The sequence below is a fragment of the Myotis nattereri genome (assembly GCF_964212035.1).
Source record: "Myotis nattereri genome assembly, chromosome: 1".
NCBI lineage: Eukaryota > Metazoa > Chordata > Mammalia > Chiroptera > Vespertilionidae > Myotis > Myotis nattereri.
In genome coordinates this window covers 55,987,296-56,006,503 of record NC_138075.1, presented here as the reverse complement: position 1 = coordinate 56,006,503, position 19,208 = coordinate 55,987,296, and the positions used below count along the sequence as shown (strand labels likewise).

The 19,208-nt window shown below is 37.8% G+C and overlaps 1 protein-coding gene across 1 annotated transcript in view; it reads left to right on the top strand.

Annotated features, from left to right (window-relative positions):
- UNC13C (unc-13 homolog C) overlaps window positions 1-19,208 on the top strand; it is a 709,455-nt gene that overhangs the window by 487,579 nt on the left and 202,668 nt on the right. Inside the window, exons 17-18 of the mRNA XM_081108846.1 lie at window positions 1,491-1,580; window positions 4,155-4,283. Of these exons, the coding sequence (XP_080964972.1) occupies window positions 1,491-1,580; window positions 4,155-4,283 (219 nt within the window). The remainder of the gene's footprint in view (window positions 1-1,490; window positions 1,581-4,154; window positions 4,284-19,208) is intronic.

Below are 19,208 nucleotides of genomic sequence, written 5' to 3'. Positions count from 1 at the left end.
GCCCTGCTCTGTGTCTGACAGGGGGCAGTGCCTCATCTCCCCTATCGGCCCTACTCTGTGAGTGAAAGTGGGGAGCTCCTCAACCCCCTGATGGGCCCTGCTCTGTGCTTGACAGGGGGAGCTCCCCAAGCCCCTGATGGGCCCTGCTCTGTGAGTGACAGGGGGCAGTGCCCCAACACCCTGATTGGCCCTGCTCTGTGCATGACAGGGGGTGGCGCCGCAACCTCCCCATCGACCCTGCCTTGAGTGTGACAGGGGACGGTGCCCCAACCCCCCAATCGGCCCTACCCTGAGCGTGACTGAGGGTGGCATCACAACCTCCCAATCGCCCTGCTCTGTGCATGACAGGGGGCGGCGCCCCAACTCCCCAATCGGCCCTGCTCTGAGTCCGACCAGGGGCTGCACCTAGGGATTGGGCCTGCCCTCTGCCAACCGGGAGCAGGCCTAAGCCAGCAGGTTGTTATCTCCCGAGGGCCCCAGACTGCGAGAGGGCACATGCTGGGCTGAGGGACCCCCCTCCCCCCCCGAGTTCAAAAATTTTTGTGCACCGGGCCTCTAGTATATATATATGTATATATATATACACACACACACATATAGTTTTAGTTATTAAAAATTTATAATTGTTATTCACATAAAAACTATAGTAATAATGATTGCATTCTTTATTTAGCAGTTTACCCTAAACATCTTAAACTATAGTAATAATGATTGCATTCTTTATTTAGCAGTTTACCCTAAACATCTTTTTATATCTGCACACATGTATTTCTCCTGTATTCAACTTTCAGTCCCTTATTGATGGACACCTTAATTGCATATTTATAGAAATTATAATACCAAATTTTGTCAAACTCACCCTTTATATTGCAACTGGGGACAACACTATGAGAAGAGAACTGCCACGCCAGGCAATGAAAAGATATTTGAGAGTAAACAGGGACTTGAGTTCACTCATTCTCCATCATTTAGACACCCCAACGCTGCTCCAGTTCACTAATAGCTAGAAGTTACCTATGATTTTTCCAGATCGCCATTTAAGAAGCTAATCTGAAAACATCTCCATTTTTGTTGACATATCTCACCAACTCTCACTGATAGAAGCTTTTTGTTAAAATCCACAGTACTTCAGGGAGAGACTTTGCAGTACAGTCTTATTTTTTTTAATAAAGTTTCTTTGTGATTAAAAGCCAATGTAGCACATGTAAATATTCCCAGAGTATTTTTGTAAAAATTACCTATATTGAGAAAATTATAAATATTTTCAAATATATGCTGTCTTCCTCTCTTTTAGTAGCAACACTATTAAATAACCAGGAATAATATTGCATTCATAATATCATTTTGTATATTATTATTGCATTATGGGAATAAATAAAAAGGTATAGCTTCCTAAGAATAAGAAGAGTATATTTCCAAATTGTTTACTTTCTGTGATGTTTCACATTATTGCTGACAATTTACCCATTTTCTGTTTCCTAATTGACCAGGAAAACTTTCCTGCTGGCAATGCTGAAAGACTGCAGGACCTGAAATCAACTGTGGACTTGCTGACAAGTATCACCTTTTTTAGGCTGAAGGTACCTTATTTTATTTCTGTCACCGACTTAGTGAGATATAACGCATTTATTCTCTGGTTAAAGTCTGGTTTGACCTTTCATTTTGATTGAAATATAGTTTATATACAATGTTATAATAGTTTCTGGTGTACAACATAGTGGTTCGATATTTATATGCATTATGAAGTGATCACCATGAAATGTCTAATTTCCTTTTGTCACCATACAGTCACTACAGCATTATTGATTATATTCTCTATACTGTTCATTACTTCCCTGTGACTTATTTCTTTTATAATTGGACATTGGTATTCCTAATCCCCTTTACCCATTTTACCCATTTCCCCACCGCATCCCTCTGGCAACCACTAGTTGGTTCTCTATCTATGAGTCTGCTTCTGTTTTGTTTTGGTTGATCATCTGTTTTGTTTTTTTAGATTTCACACATAAGTGAAATCATATGGTATTTGTCTTTCTCTGTCTTATTTCGCTTAGCATAATACCCTCCAGTTTCATCTATGTTGTTGAAAATTGCAAGATATTATTCTTTTTATGGCTAATATTTCAGTGCACACGTGTGTGTGTGTGTGTGTGTGTGTGTGTGTGTGTGTGTGTGTGTGTGACATCGTCTTTATCCATTCAGCTATCTGTGGACACATAGGTTGCTTCAATATTTTGGATATTGTAAATAGTCCTATATAATAAAAGGGTAATATGCAAAACAGCGGAACAACCAGTCAGGCTAAAACCTTGGGATCTGACTCCTCTCTTTCTCTCACATCAATCATATACTGACAGCAAATCCTGCTGTTCATTTCAAAATTAACCCAAATAGGATTTTTTATAACAGCCAGCTTTTAGCTTACCACTATAGTCCAAGCACTGTCTTCTCTTGACTGGATTACAGCACTATTCACATCACTGGTCTTTTCTCTTATTCTATAGCCCACCTTAAGACAGCATAAGGGGACCTTTTAAAGGATAAGGTCATTTTGCTCTTCCACTCAAAGAGTCCAGTTTCTTTCCACCTTGATCAAAGTTAAGGTTCTTACAATAGCATATATATAGTTTTTCTCCAGTTCCATCCTCTTATTTCTCTGAGTTCATATACTATTGCTATCCTCTGTATTTATTCTACTCCATTGAGATACCTCTTATCGTCTTCTCTATTTTTTCTTCTCAACATGCATCATCATCTATGTATATAAAAGACTAAAATGCTAAGTGTCCATCCAGGTAATGACCTCCCATAGCAACGCCTGGCTTCCTCTCCCTAGCTACTAGCCTCCTTGCAGTTTCTTCAGTCCAGGAACATGACTTGCTTTATAGCCAGGTGGAAACATTTCACACTTTAACCAAATGTCTATGAAGCGTTTTCCCGTGCCTCATCTTACTTGATCTTCACAGAAGTCCTGGAGTAGGTAGACAGGAGACTCAGCAGGATCCTATTTTCTTCTCATTAGCCAGAAAATGGAGATTTAAAAAGCTTAGAAACTTGACCCAACTGAAAAGAAGAAATGGTGGAACTTGAAAATAGCTTCAAGTTTTCTCACTGTGTAGAATATAGTCAAACACTCCTACAGTTAAATATTTTGCCCTTTGTTCTCCCTGGGTGATCTACAATAATAATCTGCTTTGTGTTGATATTTACTGCTGTGTTGCTGACAATTACCTGAAAGAGAAGTTGAGGTGCTTCACTGGGCTTGAAAAGTTTAGCTAAATCAGAAAGCAGGCCTAATTAAGCAAGTTTATTCTATATATATAAAAGGCTAAGTTGACTCTCACATGCATGATACATATAAAGCTCTCGCTGGCGCCAATTGCATGTTTGCGTTTTGATCTGTCATTGTCAATCGTGAATTTGGTTGACACTTCTATTATAAAGTGTGAAGAGCGATATTAAAATATTTTTTCTAATTAATTTTCTTTCAATGTGCACAAATTCATGCACCAGATCACTAGTGTAATATATTTTACTGATTTTTTTATCTACTAAAATTTAGCTCTATAATGAAAGAGATTTTTAAAAAATATTTTTAATTGATTTCAGAGAGGAAGGGAGAGAGATAGATAGAAATATCAATGATGAGAAAGAATCATTGATTGGCTGCCTCTGCACACCCCCTACAGAGGGGGATTGAGCCTGCAACCTGGGCATTTTCCCTTGGCCGGAATCGAACGTGGGACCCTGTAGTCTGCAGGCCAACGCTCTATCCACTGGGTCAAACCAGTTAGGGCTGAAAGGAATTTTTGTTTCTGCTGTTCATTGCAATATAACCATTATCTGGCATATAATAGGTGATAAATATTTGTCAAATGATTGAAATAAATAAATAAATAAATAAATAAATAAATAAATAAATAATGTGATTGGTCACATCTAGTGTTTCTATTTGAATATTTACAACTATGAACATTTTCAATGAGTTGTCACATTAGATAAAGGGGATATTTACTCATTCGTAACATTTCTATGACCACATTTTTCCTGAACATAGAAAAATCAACTAAAAGCCTTTAGTGAAATGGTTTGAGTTGTTTATATGAGATTGCAATGTTCCATTTTGCAATTTAAGAAAACAATTTCTCTGTCAGGTTCTGGAGCTGCAAAACCCCCCAAAGGCCAGCATGGTGGTAAAGGACTGTGTCAGAGCTTGCCTGGATGCTACATACAAGTACATTTTTGATAATTGCCATGAACTCTATTCCCAGCTAATAGACCCGGTAAGAAGAGATGTGTGTCTTTCTGTTTCAATGTCTGTTTCCATAAGTTCAGAATGACAATACATGGGAAAGTCTGTTCATTTCAATTACCTAGAGGTTTTAAGAATTTTCATATATTTTTTCTTTATATTTGAACATCACTTTTTATATACATGAAATAATTCACTTCTTACAATAACTTTATGTAGTAAAGGTGGACTTATTGTTCCAGTTTTCAGGTGAGAAGTCAGTTTTAAAAGAATTAAGTGATTTACTCAGGGTCATACAGTGGGCAATTGGCAGATTTGGGACTAGATTTAGAATTCTAACTCCTCCTCGTATGTTTTTCCCTTACTTCATACTGCCTCCCTTACTACGCTTTCTCACAAAAATTATAGATAGAGAAATTTTTATAGAATTCAATGGTAAAATTGTCATACATATTTTGTACATTTATTATTAAGAAATATTTTATAAATATAAAAGGAAATACAAAGAGTAAGTCAAACATGCATATATTTAACACTTAGATAACCACATGTTAATATTTAGCAATATTCACTCTGCTTTTTATTATTTAAAGGTATTAAATGTTACACAAGAAATGGCAATTCACTTTGCAGTTCTTCCAAATTTCATTCCCCTCTCTTCCTCATCCTTAAGAGATGAACACTATTTTAATATTGGTCTTTGAGCATCTTTCCATATATGCTCAATGAAAACTTCAGATTTATTTTCTGTGAATCACCTATTAATACTTTGCTGTTTTTTCTTTTGACTAGCTTATATTTTACTTATTAACTTTTAGAAAATTCTAAAACATATTCTAAATATTGTTTGTTGATTATGATATTTCATATATTATTTCCTTCTTTAGATGTGGTGTCTTTTGGTTGCATTGAAGTTTTCTAACACATGCTATGATTTATACATTGCTATTGCTTCTAAAAAACTAGTGTTAGAGTATGGCTTTTTAACATATATCTATTGCCTACTTCCCCAAAGAATGCAGCTTTTCCACTAGGTATAAAAGTTGTACAATTATATGTGAACTTCCTGGTTAATTGAGTGGGGCAGATTTAGAAAGCATATGTTATATGAAGTTGAGTGGTAGGCTTTTTATGATGTATCTATAAAAAGATCCTTCAATCTTTCTGGGGTCATTGATTCCTTAGCCTAATAGAAGAGAAAAATAAAGCTGATGTTTGTCAGTGTATAAACAAAACAATATATAACCACATAATTGCTTATAACTTTAGTTTGTCATTCATGCTAGATGAGCTCTAGTTTAGAAACTTGGTTCTCTGAGATCTCTAGGGATTAAATTGTCTTTCACTTATATGCTCCCATTGGGTGGCTTTCTACTGGCTTTCCTTTGTCTGTTTTCTACTTTCCATCTTCCATTGGAGGATTTTTCAATTGTTCTTTTACATTTTCACATCATTATCTTTATTTCACCTAAAATATAAAATTGAAACTTTTATTATACCTTATAAGTTACCCACATATAACTTAATAATCAACCTTACCAGACCTTACTAATTCTAATTCCTTACTCCTTGCAACTCCAAACCCAAACTGATCCCTTTCATGGGCCCTATAGTCTATTATTACCATAAGTTCATATCCATGCATTTATGTTTCCTGTTCTATATGCCTAAAATGTTCTTCTTCCATTCTCTGCCTTCATTATAATCAAACTTAAATATGATCTCATTCTGCTAAATTGTACCCAGCGAATGAATCAAATCAAGGTAAATTGGCATACCTTATTTAGTGTCTTTCTAATATAATAATAATTAATAACAATAGACAGTCTTATTTGTATGAGAGTTATAGAAATAGGGGAGTTCCCATAAAGCAAACATGCCCCTAACAAAAAGTCAATAAATTGCTATATCAAAATGAATCTAATCTAATATACCGCACTGTTTGCTGACTTGGCTTTCAAAAAAGATATGCAATTTATTAACCAACTTCTTTTCATTGTAAGTAGAAAGATCTATAGATTTTATGTAAAATAGAGGCCTGGTGCATGAAATTCATGTACCTATAGGGTCTCTTGGCCTGGCCAGCGATCGGGGCCAATTGAGGTCTTCCAGGTGCCGGCTGGGCCTTCCTTCCCTGGCTGCAGGCTGCTGGCTGGGACCGTCCTTCATTCCACACCTCTTCCTGGTGGTCACATCATAGCGAGCAATCAAACTCCCAGTCTCCTGGTTGAACTCCTGAGGGGACACTTTGCATATTAGCCATATGCACAGGGGTGGGAGGTCCCCTCAGCCCAGCCTGCACCCTCTCCAACCTGAGACCCATCAGGGGATTTCCGACTGCCGGTTTAGACCCGATCCCCACAATCCTGGACCTCTGGCTCCTAATCGCTCACCTGCCTGCCTGCCTGGTCACCCCCTAAGTTTCCCCCCTGCCAGCCGGATCACACCCTCACCACCTCTGCGTGCCAGCCAGATCGCCCCAATTGGCCCTGCCTGCTGGCCTGGTCACTCCTAACTCCCCCCCTACCCCACTGGTCTGGTCGCCCCCAACTGCCCCCCAGCTGGCCTGGTTGCCCCACACAGCCTACTGTTCAGTCATTTGGTTGTACCTTACCCCCCTTGCCAGCCTGGTCACACCATGCAGCCTGCTTGTTCAGTCGTTTGGTGGTCCCTCACTAACTCCCTGCCAGCCTGGTCATAGGCAGCCATCTTGTGAGGATGTGAGGGTTAATTTGCATATTACTTCTTTATTATATAGGATAGATGGTCAGTTGTGTGGAATGTTTGCAGCTAAGCATTAATTCTAATAAAAATATTTTTCTTGTAAACATTGTTATTATTTCAAATTTTAAAGGAACACCCATTAGATCTGAATAGTTTATGAAACTAATACTTTCTAAAGCCTTTCTGAAACCATCTCAGCACAATTTCAATAATTCAGGTTCATCTCTCCTCAGTTGACTGCAGCTTTGTTGTCCTGGGAACTTAAGTCACACATGTAATTGCCCTCAAATTCTGATGATGGTATCTTCAAAGTTAAATACCTTTACAAAATTAGACATCTTCATGATACGTCCAAAGTCTGACCACTTTTCACCAGCTCCATGTGTCCACCCTGGACTGAGCCACCATCATCACTCACTTGGACTACTATATAATTTCCCAATAGATCTCAATGTTTCCACCCTACCACCTTATGTCTGTTCTCAATAGAGCAGCAAGAATGATCCTTCTAAAAAATTAAGTCAGCCCATGCCACTCTTTTGCACAGAATATTCTAAAGTACCTTCATTTTAGTCAAATTTAAATCCCTTAAAATGGCCTATGAGATACAGAATCTGGCCCATATTGCACCTTCCACCCCACTTACTCTATTACTCTATCCTTTGCACATATCATCCTGTGAGTGGAGAGCCAAATAAGAGCTTACCCACAGGAAAGTAACATGAACAATGTTGTATCCCTGGTGTGATGGCAGTGCCTGGATCACAGCAGATGCTCAAAAAAGCATTTATTGAGCCCTGGCCGGTGTGGCTCAATTGATCAATTGATTGAGCGCCATCCAGTGCACCGAAAGGTCACCATATTGACCCCTGGTCAGGGCACATGCCCAGGTTGTGGATTCAATCCCCAGTCAAGGTGTGTACAAGAAGCAACCAATCGCTATTTCTCACATTGATATTTCTCCCCCTCTCCTTCTTCCCTCCTCTCTCTCTAAAAATTGATGAAAACATATTTTTTTAAAAGGCATTTATTGAGTGAAGTGAATAAAGGAGTATACAATTTTTCTCAAGCAATGAGAACATACAAGTATCTTGGGCCTATTACAAACAAGACTGAAAGAAGTACTCTATTCTGTGCTGGACTCTCAACAGAGCAGCAAGAACGTGCTCTCTGAGAGGAATTGATGAAAGCCTCATCTAGTCCCAACCTGTAAACACTCCTGCAATATCCTTCAGGTCTCTTCTGCTTCAGTAACCTGGAAGGACACACATTCCAGATGGTATAGCTCCCAGATGGAGGAAGGCTAGCCAGCCAGTTCTAGTCTTTGGATATTTAAGAAATAATCCATTATCGCATTAACTCACTGAAATTTAGAGATTTATTACCACAGCACAACTTGGCTTATTTTGACTAATAGACCTTTAAATCTATTTCCAATCTGCCACCTGAACTATTTACTGTTTATTTATGTTTATATGACTCTCCTATCTATAGCTCTATAATCCCATTCATTCATGGAACTAAGTCCAAACTTTGCCGTATCCAAAAGCCCTCCAAGAGCTGAGCTCTATCTTTTCTCATTTCAACCTCGTTTCTACTTTATATTCTATGATTCAGCATACTAAACTTGCTGATGCTTTTGTCTACATTGTCTTTGGATGCCTTTTAAGTTGCTTCGCCTCCTCAAGCCTCCTCATGGCTAACTCTAGCTCATCTGAACTGTTCGGTCAGAAAGCTTTTAGGACCTCTCCTACCTGAATTAGGTGTTCCTGCTCTCAGTGCCCACAATACACTGATATATCACCACCAGTGCGCTCATGCTGAATTTATGAGGTGCATAAAGTAATATCTGTCTTACCTATCTTTCCAAGTAGGCTGTGAGTTTCAGCTTTGTAGCCCCAATATTCAGTTATGTGCCTGACACAGAATAGGGTTGATAAAATAATTAATAAAAAATAAATTTTATAAAAATAGCTTTATGTTGCTTAGTTATTTAGTATCCTTCAACAACTCCGCTTGCAAACCTGTGGTCTAGAACTTGATCTCTGATCAAAAGTTTAATTTCCAACTCTACTGCTTATTAGTTCTGTGGCATTGGATGAGCTACTTAGCCTCTTCACATCTCACTTTCTTCATTAAGACATATTTTTAATATTCATGCTACTTCTGTTTTATCTGAGTTTTCTCTAGATGATTTAATGCCTGAAGCCCAAAAATAAGAATTTCAGGGTTGTTAGACACAGTATAATTCTGATTATTTAAATGGAGAAGCATACTTTCTCCAAAGGGGTTTTGAAGAGCCAGATGAAAATAGTGTTTGGAATAAAAATGAAAATTACTTTTGACAGAAAGTCAAAATGATCACAGTTAGAAGAACAGGATAGGAACTCGGTCTCTAAAGGCTGGCTGCTCACTCATGGAGAACATTTACCTTCAAATGTGGCGATGTGGACATACATGACTGATCTCTTGCATAAAGATAACCTAAGAGATCAGACTATAAGTTAGACCAGTGTTGTCAATTATATTTGTTAAATAATAATGGCTTCTAATAATCTTCCTATAAGCTTATTAGCTTTTTGAGTAACCATTTTATAAAATGCCTTTTCTTATGCCAATTTTGAAAAACTAGAATCTCTGTCTGTGTGTTGTTTATTTCTGGTTGATATTTGGCATTTGTTAGTCATTTGTCAACTTTTGGCATGGTAGAGATTTCTCGCAACCTGTCATCTTTCTTTATCTTTGTCTGCCATAGCATATAATTATCTAATGAAATTGATCTATTTTTCTTTTTAAAAGTTGTTTTTTGAGTTTTAACAAGTCTTTCCTACTCGTCCCACAAATAAAAGATCTCTTTGTATAGACAATAAAATGGATATGTTCTAGCTTGGAATAATTACTATTAATTAAGATCACCCAACTAATTTCCCTGGTGCTATTTCATGTTCCTAAAGCAACCTATAGATTTTCTTTTTATATGGATAATCTTCCAGGGGAGGATAAAACAAAACAGATCTCAAGTATAGTATTTTTATTTTAAAAAAACACTAATTTGTTCCCTAAGCTGTCCTCAGAACTTATGCTAGTACCTAGCATTAATAGCACTGAATATCTATCTGTTTGTCTGTCTGACCACCATCCATCCATATTTTGGCTTACCTACCCATCCATCCATCCATGGAAAATTTCATATTTTTGCTTGAAATCTCTTTTTTTCCCTTCCAAATAAAATTCCCCTGTCTCTTACCTCTGAGGAAATCTCTATTATGAATTTGATATTAGCTTTCTGGTTCATCTTTATGTATCTTTATTATATATCTATTATCTATTTGTGGTACTGTCTGATCTCCATCAATTTCTCATATACTACCTCATAAAGACAAGTAGTACAGTGGTATGGTTACATGTGCTAACTCCAGAACCAGACTGCCTAAATGTTATTTGGTAGTTCTGAAATTTTTTAAAGCTCAATATTCCTTTTTAAGAACCTAGGCTGTTACAGTTTGTTACATTTTACTGAAGTTTTTCAGCTACCTATCACATTATTACACCACAATTTGCAAATCAATTCCAGTGTCTCATTTTTACAAAAAAATAGTGCAATGAATAGGTTTGTGGTGGAAGTAATGTGTGCAACTTCCAGTCTATAATCTTAAAGAACAGGAGCGTGCCCTCCTTTTCTCTGCTCTCCCATTTCCATTAAAAATAGAATAAACTTGCCATCTCGTGTCATGTGGCCAAAAACACCCTCTACTTTTTCATGAGTTAAAATGCCCTTTCACTTGTGTGATTCCTACAAGAACACTGAGTTTAATGAGAACAAAAACTCTATTTGTCTTACTAGTGAATTTATAGCACAAAACAGTGTGCTTCTCATACAGTAGCAGAGATCAATAAATGCTTGCTTACTTAATGGAACTTTGATACAAAAACCTCATTTTTAAAATTTATTTTTAGTTACAGTTGACATAGAACATTATGTTAGTTTCAGGTATACAACATAGTGATTACATATTTATGCACCTTATGAAGTGGTCATCCAATAAGTCTAAGTATCTATCTGGCACCATACATAGTTATTATAATACTAGAGGCCCGGTGCATGAAAATCCGTGCACTGGGCGGGGGGCGGCCTCAGCCTGACCTGCACCCTCTCGCAGTCCAGGACCCTTTGGGGATGTCCAACTGACTGCTTAGGCCTGCTCTCCAGGGGATCGGGCCTAAACTGGCAGTCAGACATCCCTCTGGCAGCCAGGAGCCCTCGGAGGATGTCCACCTGCCGGCTTAGGCCCACTGCACACAGGGAGCAGGCCTAAGCCGTTAGTTGGACATCCTTAGCATTGCCAAGGAGGCGGAAGAGGCTCCCACCACCGCCACTGTGCTGGCCAGCCATGAGCCGGCTTCTGGCTGAGCAGTGCACCCCCTATGGAAGCACACTGACCACCAGGGGGCAGCTCCTGCATTGAGCGTCTGCCCCCTGGTGGTCAGTGCACATTATAGCAACTGGTCATTCCAGTCATTCTGTCGTTAGGGTCAATTTGTATATTACCCTTTTATTATATAGGATTATTAACTATATTCCCTATTCTGTACTATAAATTCCATGACTATTTTTATAACTGGCAACTTTTACTTCTTTTTTTAATATTTTTTATTGCTTTTTTACAGAGAGGAAGGGAGAGAGATAGAGAGTTAGAAACATCGATGAGAGAGAAACATCAATTCAGCTGCCTCCAGCACACTCCCTACTGGGTATGTGCCTGCAACCAAGGTACATACCCTTGACTGGAATCAAACCTAGGACCCTTGAGTCCGCAGGCTGACACTCTATCCACTGAGCCAAACCAGTCAGGGCAACTTTTACTTCTTAATCCCTTCACCTTTTATACCCATCACTGCAATGCCCCTCTCATCTAACAAGCATCAGTTTGTTCTCTACCTCATCATGCAACTATGCTACCTAAGTTGTCTCTCAAACCTAGACAGCTTTTGGTTATCTCTCAAACATTTGTGATTGTCCAAGCAGCCTATTTTATGTTTAATTTTTTCTGGTTGTTGAGGGTGTGACAAGACATATCAATTGTCCTGATTGGTGTGGGTCAGTTGGTTGGGCATCATACCGGGCACTGAAAGGTTGCTGGTTTAATTTCCAGTCAGGGCACATGCTTGGGTTGCTGACTCGATCCCTGGTGGGGGAATGCAGTAGGCAGCCAATCAATGTTCCACTCTCATGTAGATGTTTCTCTCTTTCCCTCTCCCTTCCTCTCTCTCTAAAAATCAATAAAGAATATTTTAAAAAATGGCTTGTGAGTGCTCCAAAGGTGGGACTCTCACTCAGCAACTAGATTCAGGCTGATTGGAAGCCACACTCTCAGACAGAAGCTTTTAAAGTATGAAAATAACATACAGTCCTGTGGGACCACGTTCATAAGCCCTGCTGGCCTCCAAACTAAGTGATCTGAAGGTGTCCCCTGGGTGACAACTACAAATAGCAGGTTCTAGCAAGTGCATAAGCTGCTTTCTGAGAGCCTAGTGAGCAATAATGAGGCCAGAGAGCAAAAGGTGGACCCCTGGCCTGGTTCCCGAGAGCATTCTGTAGGCCTCTACAAGTGTGACAAACTCCAAGCCTGTCACTCAGGCCAAAGCTCCAGGACAAATAAATATTACTACTTATTCACTAAAAGTCTTTTTTATTTTGATGTAAAATAAGATGGAAGCATTATCTTGAAGAATATTTTACTGCAAGTTTAGAAATAAAAGCTAAGAGTGGATTATAGTGTAGAATTAAATCAACCAATAACACTTTTTTTGCTGTTTCCCTTTTCTTTCTGAAATACAGCCTAGAGAACTGTATAAAGACTCTTGTTTTCTTACAGTACATAAAAGGTCTGTTTATAAATTGTTTTTATGAAATGTTAAATTTGAAAATAGTTGTCAATCTCAGCTTTAGTAATAAAATTAGTTTTTTTCCATTTTAACCTCCATACCTGAAATCCTAAAAAAAAAAAAAAGGTTAATATTTATTACTACATATTTTCACATAGCTTTTGTATAAATGTTTTTTAAAAGATAAAGCAGAAATTAAGAGGTTTTATCAAGCTTCTATATTTAAAAATACTTTAAGGCTCTAAAGCTATAAAAATAGATAAAGTGAAGGTGTAAACTTTTTAGGAGAGTGACTTAGATAATTACTAAGATGGCAGGTGGAGGTGGGAATACAAGCTAACAGACTACAAAGGAATACAAATGCTTTCATCCTTTTAGTAGACTATTCTGTGGTTAACATGTAAATTACCCTTGTTCTTGGCATAGCATTTTCTTGCAAAATTCATTCTTCCTTTTTAAAAAAAAATAATGTTTGTCTTTCCTTGATTATTATAAAAAGCCATGTAGGCCTCACTATGCTAATTATGGTGTTTCCTAAAGTTGTTTTTGTTTTTAAAATGGCCTAAGGGGATTCTGTATTTAATCAATATGCAATCTAGATTCTTTTCTTAATCAATTTAAATGTTCAACATTTAATCATGTGAAAATGTAGTGGACTAGGAAATAGTCAATACTGAGCTAGGGAAGCACCAAGGATAAATTTTCCTTACTACACTATTATCTCCACAAATAGGGTGACTTTAAGCCCCCAAATTCACCAATCTGTGTAATAAGTACTTGTGTATCTGCTATTGCAGATAGGGCATTAAGCTAGATGCTAGGTAAACTAGAGTAAATAATTCAAATCTTTGCTTTCAAAGATTATTTTCTACTAAAGAGTTCACGATGTGTAGTCATGGATTGTAGCATCAGCATCGTCTGGGAACTTGATAGAAATGCAGATCTGAGGCTCCCTCAGCCCCCAGCAATTACTGAATCAGAAACTCTGAGGGTAGGATCCAGCAAACCGTGTTTTAGCAAGCCCTACAGGCGATTCTGATCACACTCATGTCTGAAAATCACTAATCTACTGCATAACTCAGACAAGTAAGGGGACGAGTACAACACTGTGTGGAAAGTGCTCTGAGAGAGAAAAGATGGGGTGTTGTGTGAGCACATAGGAGGCTCATGTAATGCCCAGTGGGGGTGAGGAATCAGGGAAGGCTTTCAGGAAGAAGTGACTTCTAAGATGATGTAAAGGATAAGTAAGAGTTGAGCACACAGGGGATATTAGGAAAAAGAAGGATGGTGAGGGACAAAAGGCAGAAGAGTTTTACAAATGAAGGAGTATTCCACATATGCAAAACCTCAGAGATGTATGAGGGTTTGACCCCTCGCAGAACTGAAGGCTGGAGCAACTGTGACAGACCAACCACAGTGCTGAGCTGATCATGAGGCTTAAGGTGTGAGGAATCTCACAAATTATTTGATATCAATAATAGTGAAAGTAACAGGGACCACAGATAGTTTCCTTTCACTGGTGATAGATGAGGCTGAAGAGAAAAGTAGATGCTTTGTAAACCAAGTTAAGGTGTTTGAATTTATTCTGCAGGAAACGTAAATCCACTGAGAATTTTAAGTCAAAGCATGGCATGATCAGATTTGTGTTTTATAAAGATGGGTCTGGCTGCAGAACAGAGAATTAATTGGAGGGGTAAGACTAGAAGCAAGAAGAGCAGCTAAAAGGCTATTTGGGTAATCTGGCTGAGCTATATTTTGTAATAGAACTTGACATGTTCTTGCTATAATAATTTATTTACAAAAATGTGCTCTAGGTCATCAATGTATGTTGAGTAAGAATAATGCATATGGAAAGATTAAAGTCTTATTTCTTCAAGAATGTCTTTCAGTTTGGGGGATTCTGGACAATTGCAGGTGTGTGTAGGAAGTAAGAAAAATTATGATATATTCAGTTTATTCAAATGTCCAACAAAAGTAAACATTCTGTCAAAGCAAAATTAAAAATTCATGTTTCTTTCATTTGGGCTGAAGTTAGGGCAATTCAGTGTAGATACTCTTGTTCTTTAATAGTGATTAGGAACTCCAGCTTGACCTTTACATCTCACTAGAGAACAAAAATATGAGAAAACAGTTTTTTTGCTTAGCTGATGCAGTATGAAAGAAAATGAAGTGGGATCCATGAGAGAAAACTAAATATGTGTACTTGATATTTAAAGATTACAAACCATGACATGTTTTCAATTATGTGATGTTCTGGACCCAGGTGAATTAGGTGGCTACTCAAGCATTTATGCACAAAACTGACCTGAAATGCAAAAAAAAAAAAAAATTAAATGCATGAAAACAGTTCAGTTTTTGAGATAAAAATTGTATTGTATTTGTAAGTAATTACATGCAGGGCTGCTGTGAGATGGGAAAGCATCAGCTTCTATGCAAGCCTGGCCTTCTTGGTATTTGAGCAGGGCCCCAGTTCAATGTTTATTTTTCTTAAAGGTAGGGAGCCTGGTGGGGTTTAATGACATTTTGTTCATATTTAAATTCAATTCCTCTTGTTTTTTGTTTTTTTTTGAGTGGCATATGCTTTTGCAGTTTGATTGAGCTGATGACAGTCAGTACTTTTAGTGAGGAACAGGAATAATTTAGTTTAATAATAATTTTTATGGGAACAAACTCATATGAATATAAATAAAAAGTCAAAGAACTTTATGGCAAAGAGAGCTATCCTATCTCAGGTTCACCTCAGAGCACCAGCAGTGTCATATGGCACTGATTGTACTTACCGTGTTCCTCATTAAATGACATAATGGACCTTATTCACTGTGATTTGCATCTAGAAAGTGCTGGCAACACACTTATCTGGTGATTGGTTCTCATTGATCATGAGTGTGTGAACTAGGAAACCATGAAGGAGTCTAATTGTAGCATGTTAGGAGGACTTTTCGCGGGATGTAAAAACAATCCAAGTGGGTCATAACTCCTAGGCTGGCTACTGCATTTCCATACTTGATGCTGACTCTAGCACTGTGTCTGGAACAGTAGTTCTCATTGAATTACAAAAAATTCTAACTTCTGAGATGGTGCAGCCCCACAATCATCCTAATTGTGACAGTCCTTTCGTCTTGCCCAGCAGAGGAGACCTCACCTGGAAAGTTAAACTAGTCCCTGTCAGAGCAGCAGAGCCAGCCAGAACCTGGGCTGTTTTAGTGGTCCTTGCAGTCCTGTCCTGTCTCCACTCTGATCCTGATTTCATTGGATGCGGTGACTTTGCTGGGATTGTTTTCTCTGCTTTCTTCCCCTCTGGCCAGCTGACCTACAGGGGCTAAGTCACCTCATCTGCTGGAAGTCTCCCATCATCTTCATAGTTCCTTGGGGAAGGATAAGTCTCGTGTTACTGCCCACAGGCCCTCATGTAATGCCCAGTGAGGCATTACATGAGTGCCTACACTGAAGTAGTCTTTCTTTTTTATTTGCACAATTTTATTTCTTTATATTTGCAAGATGTCCTTTGTACTCCTTAGGAATTTGGGATAGCACGGAAGTCCAGTTGATTTACAATTTTACATATGTCAGCTATGTGTCCTGGGAGACTTAAGCTTTATAGTAAAGGAGGTTGAGTCTTTCTGGTCAGTTCTCTTGTGATAGATTTCTTAGACTCCCCACCTGTGCTCTACCCCATCACCTTGAACCCCCCAGAAGCAGCCCTGTCTTTGTGAACATAGTAGGAACATTCTTTAGAACTTCTTCAGTTACTGTCTTCCTAAAGGTTCAGTCCTTGATGTGCCCATCTTATTCTGTTGTAAAAATTTCACAGGCTTTTATAAGGAAATAAAAATAAATATCTGTTCCAATTCCACATTTTAAAAGATACTTTAGAATTATGTTAACATTTCTGATCTTTGCAGAACTTTAAGTAAAAGTGTTCTAGGAGAATTTGTTTAGTTGTTCCATAGAGGGAAAGCAATTTGGGACAATGCCTACGTGTGTTCACTTATTTTCTAATTTTATTAATGGCTCTCTTTAAAATCAAGAATCTCTTGTTCAGGTGCAAAGACCTTATTTTTATTTTATTTTATTTTATTTTTTCCTTATTTTTATTTTAAAAGCATCTTATGATCATGATTATCTATCATTAAGAATTAATGATTGATGTTTCATCTACGTATAATTTTATTGATGTGTTTTCTACATGTTATACAACAGTTTTTATTTTATAACATGGCAAAACATAATAAAGAAGCTGGCAGCTTAGAGTACTTATGTGTAGCCCTTCCAGATTTCCCCTATGGCTTTGCAGTGTGGATTTTAATCCTGCTTTGTATTTTGTCTTAGATTCATTTTCTAGTCCAAAGTCAAATCCGTGGGATAAAAAGCATTCTTGTCTGAAGACATTTTATTATATTCTATTAATATGCACGCAGACACATCCATACTGGTAAATATACTTTTTGTTGTTTTTGATTTCTTGGTTCTAAGAGGTTTGTGTACTAGCATTACAAATATTATCTTTCAATTGTTTTGAAGATGACTGTTTGAGCCAGGATACTGTCAGTAATTGTAATTCCAGCTTGCTAGGAGGAACAGGTCTGACATTGATGAGAAGAAGAAACCTCTCAGTGATAGTTCTATCAAACACCATCTTGAAAACAGATGGTGTTTCTTTGTGGCAATGTGCTTGAGCTCTCAAAGGTACTTTACAGAAAAATCCAAAGAAGATGTTATTCTTCATTTTTCTAAAAAAATGGCTAATCTTTCTGTAAAGCATATTTGGACAGCTCTTGATTGTATGTATATAATACATCCAGTCATCTCAGGCCTGCAATCCACTAACGTCTCCATAAAACAAAGCAGGATGCTATTCTCAAAACCCAGTTAGATCAGGAATTATTGGGATCTAGCACTGCTATCTTCTCATGTGAAAACTGGCTGTATGCCATCAACCTCAAGGAGTTTAAAGTGGCCTTAGAATTCATGGAATTTAATTATGCATAAGATCAGCTGTTAATGACATGAAAATTATTCATTTAAATCTATTTATATTAAAAGCCTATTTATATTAAAACTTTTTCTTAAAGGTTATCAGAACAGCCTGGCCACTGTTGCTCAGTGGTTGAGTGTTGACCCATGAACCAAGAGGTCATCTGTTCGATTCCTGGTCATGGTACATGCCTAGGTGGCAGACTCCATCCCCAGAAGAGGGTGTGCAGGACGCAGCCAATCAATGATGTTCTTATCTCATCAATGTTTCTATCTCTCTATCCCTCTCCCTTTCCCTCTCTCTAATAATCAATAAAAAACATATTTTAAAAATAGTTATCAGAACAGAAGTTACCAAGAAAATAAAAAGTATAACAATTCCCACACACCTTATATTCTAAGCGAACCAGAGTTCCTCCCATATATGGCTCACATTTTTCTCCTGTCTTGTGATTTTTTATATAGATCTCCAGCTACTATATTCACATTTCCTAACCCTACCTATCCCTAACGGCTCAATTTCAATGCCATATTTTTAATAAAAATTTCTTGACAGATCTAGTAGTAAATAATTTCTATTTTTAACTCCTAACTTGTTCCACTTCCTATTGTTATTTTTTGCAAGTCTTAGATCGCCTATTACACAGCAGGCCCTTTAAAGGAAAGACAGAGTCTCATGCATGTCTGAGAATCTCTTTTTTCCTCCTCCCTCCCCTACACACAGTGCCTTGTATATGGTATCTATTCTACAAATACTGATGCAACAAATCAATTCAATATAAATACAATATTTAAAAGTTTCTGGAGTAAAAAAAGCAAACGATTCAACAAATTATAGCTGTTGCGGCTAAAACAATTGAGGAACCAATTTTATTTAATTTTTATTTAAGTTTCACTAGCCACATTAACCTGGTGGCTACCATATTAGGAAAAAAAAAAAGCATCTCTGGAACTCAAAGCAACTGTTGAAATTCATGCTGTGTTACAATGCTACAGCTGGGTAAGGACCAGGATCCCCTAACAATGGTCGGCAAACTCATTAGTCAACAGAGCCAAGTATCAACAGTACAACGATTGAAATTTCTTTTGAGAGCCAAATTCTTTAAACTTAAACTATATAGGTAGGTACATTGTTATTAACTTAATTAGGGTACTCCTAAGGCTTAGGAAGAGCCACACTGAAGGGGCCAAAGAGCCACATGTGGCTCGCGAGCTGCAGTTTGCCGACCACGGCCCTAGGATAAGACTCCTTGAAATGTGCAGGTGTAGAGTTGTCCCTTAAATTTACACTCATGGCATCTCACTTGTCTTAACCTAGTCCCAGCCCTGCATTTCAGTGACGTAACAAGAGCTTCTCACCATGACATTTTGC